The 10,538-nt window shown below is 47.0% G+C and overlaps 1 protein-coding gene across 1 annotated transcript; it reads left to right on the top strand.

Moving 5' to 3' along the window:
* Nucleotides 1–3,534: 3,534 nt before the first annotated feature.
* Nucleotides 3,535–9,110, top strand: LOC145348542 (zinc-binding protein A33-like). The gene is made up of 6 exons (XM_080196732.1): nt 3,535–4,133; nt 4,543–4,638; nt 5,385–5,618; nt 7,013–7,035; nt 7,120–7,238; nt 8,504–9,110. The coding sequence occupies exons 1-6, from the start codon at nt 3,732–3,734 to the stop codon at nt 9,034–9,036; spliced, it is 1,407 nt and encodes a 468-aa protein (XP_080052858.1). The 5' UTR covers nt 3,535–3,731; the 3' UTR covers nt 9,037–9,110.
* The last annotated feature ends 1,428 nt before the right edge of the window (nt 9,111–10,538 follow it).

Raw genomic sequence — 10,538 nt, 5'->3', positions numbered from 1 at the left:
ATGGGCAGAGAATTCCAGAGATTCACCACCCTTTGAGTGAAGAAGTTCCTCCTCAACTCCGTTCTAAACCGCCCCCCCTTTATCTTGAGGCTGTGCCCCCTAGTCCTCCTGTCCTTTCTGAGCGGGAAGAGTCTCTCCACCTCTATCCTATCCATCCCATTCATCATCTTATACGTCTCAATGAGATCTCCCCTCATTCTTCTAAACTCTAACGAGTACAAGCCTAATTTATTCAGCCTCTCCTCATAGCTCAACCCCCTCAACTCCGGCATCAGCCTAGTAAACGTGAGGGCATCAATATCAGACAGTCATTAACAAATCCAATCGGGAATTCAAGATCAACAGCATTACCCAGAGAGTTGTTAGAATGAGGAACACCCTCTCATTCAAGGAGGACAGGAATGGAGAAGGGGTTTGATGTGGGAAATTTCTTACAAATCAGTGAGTTTTTACTTAGACACTGACAGGGTTAATAGCAAAGGGTTAAATAATTCTGAAAACAAGATTGTAGACTAATGAGAGAAGAGATTACACACATGAGAATGTAGGGAAATAATTAAACAAGTAATTATGATTTAAACATATATGCTGATATTTTAAATGTATTTTAAGTGTTGTATGAATTATTCACTTCAGCCGAAGGCAGGTTACCACAAGGTATGATGGTAAAGTCGAATAGTTCAGAACCAAAGGCCTGGGAATCATGTACTTTGCAAAATGTATCTCAGAAAGTTTCTTTTGCAGCAACACATATTGGAATTTTATGAGTTGGCATTTTCCTTGTCCACACTCAGGCTGGAAATGTGCCCTGATGCAGGATCACCTGCCTATCCAGTTTGGCAATGGTTGGGTGGGAACATTCACTTTTATCCCTCTAGTGAGCGTCTTGGTAACCTGGCAACAGGGAAGTGGCTTTAGCCAAGATTGGAGTTAGAGTCTGGATTTCATGGACAAATGAGACATCATTACACTGGGTGGTGAGATGCAATTGGCTGAGGAATATGAGAGTTATTATAGCGAGGGGGATTGAATATAAAAGTAGGGAGGTCTTGCTGCGGCTATATAGGGCATTGGTGAGGCCGCAGCTGGAGTACTGTGTGCAGTTTTGGGCGCCATACTTACGCAAGGATATTTTGGCCTTGGAGGGAGTGCAGAGGAGGTTTACTAGGCTGATGCCAGAGTTGAGGGGGTTGAGCTGTGAGGAGAGGCTGAATAAACTAGGCTTGTACTCGTTAGAGTTTAGAAGAATGAGGGGAGATCTCATTGAGACGTATAAGATGATGAATGGGATGGATAGGATAGAGGTGGAGAGACTCTTCCCGCTCAGAAAGGATAGTAGGACTAGGGGGCCCAGCCTCAAGATAAAGGGGGGGTGGTTTAGAACGGACTTGAGGAGGAACTTCTTCACTCAAAGGGTGGTGAATCTCTGGAATTCTCTGCCCGTTGAAGTGGTGGAGGCTGCCTCGCTAAATATTTTTAAGACGCAGGTTGATGGGTTTTTGATAAGAGAGGGGATTAAGGGTTATGGGGAGAGGGCGGGAAAGTGGAACTGAGCAGTGACAGATCAGCCATGATCTTATTGAATGGCGGGGCAGGCTCGAAGGGCTAGATGGCCTACTCCTGCTCCTATTTCTTATGTTCTTATTATTGATATATGTATCTTAAAGATGATTGATTGTAAGCTAAGATACGGCGGTAAAAAGATGAGAAGAAAACCTATAATGGTTCTGTTTCGAATTGTAAAGGTCAGATCTATTCGGAGAGTTCTGGCTGTTCACCCTGAGAGCTGACTCCACCCTCTGATGGTCTCCCAGCAGCCGCTAGTTAAATAAAATTAACTCTTTGATTCAGAATCTCTGGCTTCATGTGTCCTGTATTGTCTACGTTTTCCTGACAGTACTGGTCACCTCCGATACCCCTCAACAGTCTGAAAATAGAGAGAGAGGCTCCATGCCCAGCACTGTACTCACTGTGACTGGGTTTGGTGAGGGGTTCCAGACCCTTGTTTCAGCTGAAGCAATATTTTAAAGTGGGGGCTGGATGGCAGTATATGTACTCACAGTGACACCCCGTGGAAGGCAATGGAAAGGCACATTGCACAGAGTGTGCAACAAGAGGCTGATTCACTACCTCCCATTGAGTGCTGCCACCCCAGTCGAATATCCTTCTCACCAGCATTACTGTCTCAGTAACATGTCTCACAAGATGATCGCCAACTGCGGGGGAGACAATAACAGATTCAGTATCACGATTTGTTTAAACGGAACATGAACACACTGATGGAGCAGGAGGTGAGCAGGAATTTAAAGATATTATTGTGCAGTCGATGTCCCAGTTCCTGGTGTGTTAATGTGATCCAGTGAGCTGACAGAGACTGTCCATTCAACACTCCCCAGCAAATGGAGACTCAGCTCAGATAGGACATGTGTGTGTATGTGTGAGAGAGAGAGAGCGTGTGAGAGTGTGTGTCAGTGTGTGAATGTGTGAGAGAGACACTGTCTGAGTGTGTGCGGACGTCAGCGAGTTGTGTGTCTGTGAGAAGTTGTGTGTGAGAGAGTGTGTCTATGTGTGAGTGAGTGTGCGTGTGTGTGTGTCAGGGTCTCTGGGAATGAGGACTCCCCCCTCAGAAGTGTTTCGACAGATTCAGTCTGAGCCAAGAAACAAATTTACATTTATATAGCGCCTTTAATGCAATGCAACATCCAGAGGGACTTGACAGGGATGTAAATCAGACAAAAGTGGGGGAGGGGGGATTGGGTCAGTGGGCTGGGGGAGGGGGGGATTGGGTCAGTGGGCCGGGGGAGGGGGGGATTGGGTCAGTGGGCCGGGGGAGGGGGGACTGGGTCAGTGGGCCGGGGGAGGGGGGGATTGGGTCAGTGGGCCGGGGGAGGGGGGATTGGGTCAGTGGGCCGGGGGAGGGGGGATTGGGTCAGTGGGCCGGGGGATGGTCATGGGGGGGGATTGGGTCAGTGGGCCGGGGGAGGGGGGACTGGGTCAGTGGGCCGGGGGAGGGGGGATTGGGTCAGTGGGCCGGGGGAGGGGGGATTGGGTCAGTGGGCCGGGGGAGGGGGGACTGGGTCAGTGGGCCGGGGGAGGGGGGATTGGGTCAGTGGGCCGGGGGAGGGGGGATTGGGTCAGTGGGCCGGGGGAGGGGGGATTGGGTCAGTGGGCCGGGGGAGGGGGGGAGGGGGGGATTGGGTCAGTGGGCCGGGGGAGGGGGGATTGGGTCAGTGGGCCGGGGGAGGGGGGATTGGGTCAGTGGGCCGGGGGAGGGGGGGATTGGGTCAGTGGGCCGGGGGAGGGGGGGATTGGGTCAGTGGGCCGGGGGAGGGGGGATTGGGTCAGTGGGCCGGGGGAGGGGGGATTGGGTCAGTGGGCCGGGGGAGGGGGGGGATTGGGTCAGGAGCAGAGACAGCTGAAAGCATGGTTTCAATCTTAACTGGGAATGAAATTGCTGAGTTCCTCAAAGTGTTGGGATTGAGAAGGGAGGGTGGGTGTTTTAAGGAGTGTGTTTGTAGACAGGAAAGAGAGAATGTTCTAAAGCTGACTTTATAAATTGAAAAAGGCTCCAGACACAATAAAGGGGCTCAGTTTGATGGGATTACAGAATTCCTGGCACTGGGAGTGTCTCTGATCACGTGAAGTCAAATCCTGCAAGTGCAGCTGGGAACAGGAATTGAAAGTGAAAGAGGTGGAAGAGAGAGACAGAGAGAGAGACTCTGAGCACTGGGATGGCATCTCCGGATCTCAGCCAGGAACTAACCTGTCCCATCTGCCTGGAAATATTCACCGAGCCCGTGTCTCTGGAATGTGAACATCACTTCTGCAGGAGCTGCATCTCCCAGAGTTGGGAGAAGGTCCCGGGAGATGTTTCCTGCCCCCAGTGTCGACAGGTCTTCACCCAGAGGAACATCAGGCCCGCTCGCACCCTGGCTAACATCGTGGAGAAGCTCAGAGTGCTGAAGGTGAAGGTGACACAGCCAGAGGAGGAGTTTTACTGTCAGGAACACGAGGAGAAGCTGAAACTGTTCTGTGAGGATGAAGAGAGAGCCATCTGTCTGGTGTGTGGCATGTCCAGAGCTCACAAGATGCACAGTGTGATCCCAATAAAGGAAGCAGCCCAGATATACAAGGTACTGGATCACTGCTACTGACACAGACAGGGAGGGAAGAGGGACAGGATGGGAAGAGGGACGGGGGGGGGCGGGGGGGGGCGGGGGGGCGGTGGTTAGTAACAGAGGGGGAGGGAGGTTGTACGATGAGGGAGGGGAGAGCTGCAGGGAGTGGGGGAGGGTGGGGAGAGGGTTGAGGGGAAGGTTAATAGAGGAGGGGAATTGAACTGGAGGAGGATCATTGCCTCAGGCGGAATTAACACAAAGTTTCTCCTAAATTCCTTTCATCCCAAACATTGAGAGTGACCAATCCTGGGAATATCTCCTTCTCTCCTTCACCAGTGGATTTAAAAACAGCAAACTCCTCCAGAAGGTGCCCTGAGCGAGTGTTCACTTTCACAACCCCCCTTGTGTCCTTTCTGTCTGCCAGAACAAGTTAGAAACATCATTGGAGACTCTGCAGAAGCAAATGGACCTCAGTCTTCACAGTAAAAGAGAAGGAGAGGACGGCATTTCACAGATGAAGGTAGGAGAGTGTCCTTTAGGCTTTGTGTAATGTTCCCTGTGTTTGTCATTGAGAGTGAGTGAGCTTCTTACACAGTGAGAGAGAGAGAGTTTTACTGAATTAAATGCTGGAGTCCAATGTACATTTGAGGCTACGCCCAGAACTGGAATGGAAGGGAGCGTCTGTAAATTGAAAAATATGGCAAAAATGTATAAATGTCTAATTTTATTGCTGCACCCAATCTCAATAATCAATAAAATAAATCTAGCTAGTAATTCATTCCCTGATATCCATTATTCTATACATAAACCATCTGAATCCCTCAATTAAATTCCAGCCTATAACTCACTCCCAGGTATCCATTATTCTATACATAACCCATCTGAACTCCTCGATTAGATTCCAGTCTGTAACTCACTCCCAGGTATCCATTATTCTATATATAAACCATCTGAACCCCTCGATTAGATTCCAGTCTGTAACTCACTCCCAGGTATCCATTATTCTATATATAAACCATCTGAACCCCTGGATTAGATTCCAGTCTGTAACTCACTCCCTGCTGTCTAATATTTAATAATGTTGTCGTGTTTGGTTGTAACTCACTCCCACACACCGAATATTCCATCATGTTGAACCTGCCGTGAGCTGTTATTATTTGTTATCGGAATTGGAGACATTTTTAATCCTGTAAACCATTGCGCAGGGACCAGGGACACTGGGATTAGAGACGTTGTTTATTCCACTCTGTATGTATTCTGTTCCAGACTGAAGTTGACAGACTGAGAAATGAAATCCACAGTGAATTTGCAAAGATGCACAAGTTCCTGTTTGAGAAGGAAGAGTTGATGAAAACAGAGTTGGCGCAAAAAAGCAATAAAATATTGGAGGAAATGGAGAAGAATTTAAAGAAAACCTTGGATGAAATGTCTTCTGTTGAAGGAGTAATAAGAGATCTTCAATCCAGGCTGGAGATACAAAAGGCTCCAGAGTTCCTCAAGGTACAAAACCTCTTTGTCTTGTCCCGGAGAACATTGTGGGACTGAGGGCTGACACACTGACCTTTAACCTCTGGGCCTGGGTTTGACCTCAGTCTGATTGGTTGGATGATGATCTCTTGCTGCTGTCAGTGAGGGTGCAATGGGAGATGGGGTGAGGTATTCTCAATGTGATGAAATGAAAAATGGTGGGGTGTAAGTCGTGAGGAGGGAGAAATCAAATTATCAGGGGCAGAGATAGAGTAGACAGGAAAGAACCTTTCCACCAGGTGGATGGATCAATGACCAGGGGGCAGAGAGTTAAGATAAGGAGCAGGAGGATTAAGGTGAGAGGGGATGTGCAGTAAACCTTTTCACCCAGAGGGTGTTGGGAGTCTGGAACTCACTACCTGAAAGGGTGATGGAGGGAGAGACCCTCATAATATCTAAAAAGTATTTAGATGTGCGTTAGCGATGCCAAAGGCAAACAAGGCTCGGGACCAAGTGCAGGAAAATGGGATTCGAATATTTGGGTGGTGTATCACTAACCAATGTGGACTTGGGCTGAAGGGCCTTCTTCTGTGTAACAATGATTACTGACTCTGACTGTATGAGAATGTTTTTAGTGAATACATTGTTGAGCTGGGAGCCAGCGTAGGTCACCAAGCACAGGGGTGATGGGGGCTATGGTCAGATACAGAAGAATGTATGCTGCTGAGGACAGAACATCCAGCTGGACATGGGCACTGGGAGGGGTGGTTGGGTGATCAGGAATATTTGGGAACAGGATGGAGAGACACAAGAAATGGGTCACATGGAAATAATGAGCTCAGAGTGAGAATGAAAGGGAAAAGGAGATGTTATTTTCTAGATGTCTCCATTCTGTCCCTCCTCATAATTTCTCTGAGATTTACAGGAACCGACCTTTAATGTGAGAATAGGAACAGATGAATTAGGAGCAGAAGTTGGCAATTCACCCCTTTGAGCCTTCTCGGCTCTTCAATCATGTCATGGCTGATCTCTCCCTGGTCCCAAATCCACCTCTCCACCTCTTCCCCATGTCACTTTAACCCTTTTTTATCAGAAATATATCCATCTTTTCTTGAAACTATTTAATGATTCAGACTCCACCGCGCCATGGGGCAGCGAGATCCACAAATTTACCACCCACGGGGGGGGGGGACTTTCACAGGAACTCCACTGCAGTGTTAATGTGAGCCTACTTGTGATTCATAAATAAATATTTAATGATTCAGACTCCACCATGGTACCCAGCAACAAGTTATTCAAATTTATCACTCTCTGCGAGAAGTCGTTCTTCCTGATTTCAGTTTTAAATCTACTGCCTCTCGACCTGTACCTGTGACCTCTTGTTCTAATCTGACTCAATAATATCTATTCTGTTTCTGTCCCCTCAGGATATACAGGACCTTGTGAAGAGGTAAGCAGATTTAAAGGAACAGTTTTGCGATGTGATCGCTGCTGTCTCTCTCACACAGACTGATTTGCGGACCTGTTTTTACAGGAGTCAGATGGAGTTTCGCGAGGCTGGAACTGTCTCCACTCAGTTACCTGTGGATATAGATGGTGGACCATTCAAATACATCAATGTGTGGAGGGAAATGAGAGCACTGATTTCACCAGGTATCATTCTCTGTATATTGCCATCTCCGTACTGTTATCCACGTGACTAATGGGCTTTGACACACTGATGGAATGACCATAAGAAAGAAAAGCAGCAGTGATCCAGCCCAGTGAACCCGCTCTGTTTTTGGATAAGATTATGACTGATCTGCTTGTGGCCTTCACTCCACTTACCTCCCCACCCCACATAACCCTTAACCCCCTTGTTGATCAAAAATCTATCCAACTCAGCCTTGTAGTCATTGAGGCAACCTCCACTGCTCTCCCTGTGGAAGAGAATTCCAAAGACTAATGACCCTCTCAGAGGAGAAATTCCTCCTCATCACCATCTTATATTACCCTTTTATTGAAGCTTTGCTGCCCAGATCTCGATTTCCCCAGGAGATGAAAGACCCTCCCAGCATCTACCCTGTCAAACCCCCCTCAGAATCTTACATGTCTCAAGAAGATCACCTCTTATTCTTCTAAACTTCAGTGAGTTTTGACCCAACTTGCTCAACCTTTCCTCAGAAGACAATCCCTTCATCTTAGGAATCTATCTAGTCAACCTTCTCTGAACTGCATCCAATGAAAGTATCTCCCTCCTGACGTAAGGTGACCAAATCTGTACACAATATTCAAGCTGCAGTTTCACTGATGTACACAAGAAGAGATCATCCGGCCCATTGTGTTCCTGCTAGCTCACTGTAAGAGTAACTCACCCGCTCACACTCCTGCACCTTCTCTCTCTCACTCTGCAGATATTTCCTGTTCAGATAATGATCCCATTCCCTTTGAAAGCTGTGATTGAATCTGATTCCACCACAGTGCATTCCACATCCTAAACCCTGGCTGTGTGAGAAGGTTTTTCCTCACATTACCGTGGCTTCCTTTCTCAATCACTTCAAATTCTGTGTCCTCTGGTTCCCCATCTCTCCATGAATGGGAACACTTTCTCCCGATCTTCTCTGTCCAGCCCCCTCATGATGTTGAACATCTCTATCTAATCTTCTCTTCGCCCTCTCCTCTCTAAGTTGAACTACCCCAGTGTCTCCGATCTATCTACATACCTGAAGTTCCTATCCCCAGGAACCGTTCTGGTGAGTCTTTTCTGCATTCTCTCTAATACCTTCACATCCTCCCTAAAGTGTGGTACCCAGAACTGGTGCAGAATGATAAACAACAGCAAACAATTCTGGGTTAGAATCCAATGCTGTTTGGACACGTCTCGTGATTCACTCCGATTTTTCTTTTCGTAACAGCTTCCCATTTGTGTTCTTTTCCAGTTCCAGCTTCTCTCACCCTGGATCCAGACACAGCACACAATGGACTCATCATTTCCCAGGATCTGAGCAGTGTGAGGTTCGGAAATGAGAATAAAGATCTTCCTGATAATCCAGAAAGATTTAATTGCGGATTATATATTTTGAGCTGCCAGAGTTTCACATCAGGGAGACATTACTGGGAAGTGGGTCTTGGAAGCAAGACTGCCTGGGTTGTGGGTACCTGCAGAGAGTCTATCAACAGGAAAGCATATATCACACGTTCACCTGAGAATGGATTCTGGGTCATCGGCCGGTATCCTGACTGCGAATCATTGAAAATCCCGGATGTCATCTCCCAACTGAAAGTGAAACCCCGGAAGTTAGGAATTTACCTGGATTATGAGGGGGGACAGGTGTCATTTTACGATGCTGAGGACATGTCTCACCTGTACACATTCACTGACACATTCACCGAGAAACTCTACCCCATCTTTAACCCTTGTAATAATAACTATGGTGATAACTCTGAGCCACTCACACTGCTCACTCACTAACACACTCAGGCATGGTTTTTGATGTCAGGGTGGTGCTGTGTGCTGCCTAACCCACTGCCCAAGCAACTCACATTCTCTGCTGCATGATATTGGGGGTGTGGCTGGGTGTTTGAGTGTGTTTGCAGTTTGGAGTTTACTGTAAAGTTAATTCAGCCTCTCAAACTGTCCTGATCTCAATCTGTGACAAACCCAGACACTCTGGGCTGCAATAAAATGAATTATGGCAACTGTGCCCCCAGTCTCAAACAATTCATTGTGAAGTCAATTCCATTTGCTCCATTTAATAAAGGTTTTATTTGCAGACTGGACTCTGCAGATTGTTGATTCAGAGAATGTACAGATTGAATTAGGAGTAAGAATATCAGAATAGGTTCTGGAGGAGGACATATCAACATCTCCACTTTCCCAGCCTATCCCTTCACTCCCTTTGTGGACAAGAATATATCGATCTCTGGGTTAAATATTCTCGCTGACAGCTCACCGAGGTAGAACATCCCAAAGATTCACAACTCTCTCTGAGTGAAGACATTTCTCCTTGTCTCAGTCTTAAATGTCCGACCCCTTATCCTGATTCTGTGACTCCGAGTTCTGGAGCAGTCTCAGCATCGACCCTGTCAGGATCCTGAACAATTGTGTCTGTCTCAAGAAGATCACCCCTTATTCTTCTAACCTTTAAAGAATACAGATCCATTCTACTCACTCTGTCTCCTCATATAGAACAACCCTTTCACCCCAAGAATCTGTTCAGTGAACCTTCATTGTAGTCTCTAAGGTAAGTCTAGGTTTCCTCAGGTAAGGAGACTAAAACTGTGCACCGTCCCCCAACTGTGACCACACCCAGTCGCTGTTTCATTGCAGCAAGGCTTATACTCTTATACATCAACCCCATTGTAATAAAGGCTAACATACCATTTACCGTCCTAATTGTTCACTGTATCTGTTTGTTCACTTTCTCTGCTTCACCCCAAATCCCTCTGACTCCCAACATTTACAATTCTCCCATCTTTCAAATAAATTATCCTGATATCCTCATTGAGTCATAGAGGTTTCCAGCATGGAAACAGGCCCTTCGACCCAACTTGTCCATGCCACCCAATTTTTACCACTGAGCGAGTCCCAATTGCCACGTTTGGCCCTCGATAACCATCTTACCCATGTAACTATCTAAAAGCTTTTTAAAAGACAAATTGTTCCTGCTTCTAGTTCTACCTCTGGCAGCTCATTGCAGACACTCACCACCCTCTGAGTGAGATCAATTGCCCTTCTGGGCACTATTGTACCTCTCCCCTCTCACTGTAAACCTCTGTTCTCTAGTTTTAGATTCCCCTAAAATTGGGAAAAAATGTTGACTATCGACCTAATCTCTGCCCTCATTATTTTATAGACCCCGATAAGGTCACCCCACAGCCTCCAGGGAAAAAAGTCCAGCCTCTCCATATAACTCAAACCATCAAGTCATTGCAAAGAGGGTAATTGTACAAAAGGGGTTGGGACAGTGAGAT

This window comes from Carcharhinus amblyrhynchos, chromosome 9 (assembly GCF_965287045.1).
Source record: "Carcharhinus amblyrhynchos chromosome 9, sCarAmb.v2.hapA, whole genome shotgun sequence".
Lineage (NCBI taxonomy): Eukaryota > Metazoa > Chordata > Chondrichthyes > Carcharhiniformes > Carcharhinidae > Carcharhinus > Carcharhinus amblyrhynchos.
Note: the sequence above shows the minus strand (reverse complement) of the source record. Positions and strands in the feature narration are given on the sequence as shown.

Coding starts and splice junctions, on each gene's coding strand:
- LOC145348542 (XM_080196732.1), top strand. CDS start 3,732: ATGGCATCTCCGGATCTCAGCCAGGAACTAACCTGTCCCATCTGCCTG. Junction 4,134..4,542: donor AAGCAGCCCAGATATACAAG/GTACTGGATCAC, acceptor TCTGTCTGCCAG/AACAAGTTAGAAACATCATT. Junction 7,239..8,503: donor GAGAGCACTGATTTCACCAG/GTATCATTCTCT, acceptor GTTCTTTTCCAG/TTCCAGCTTCTCTCACCCTG.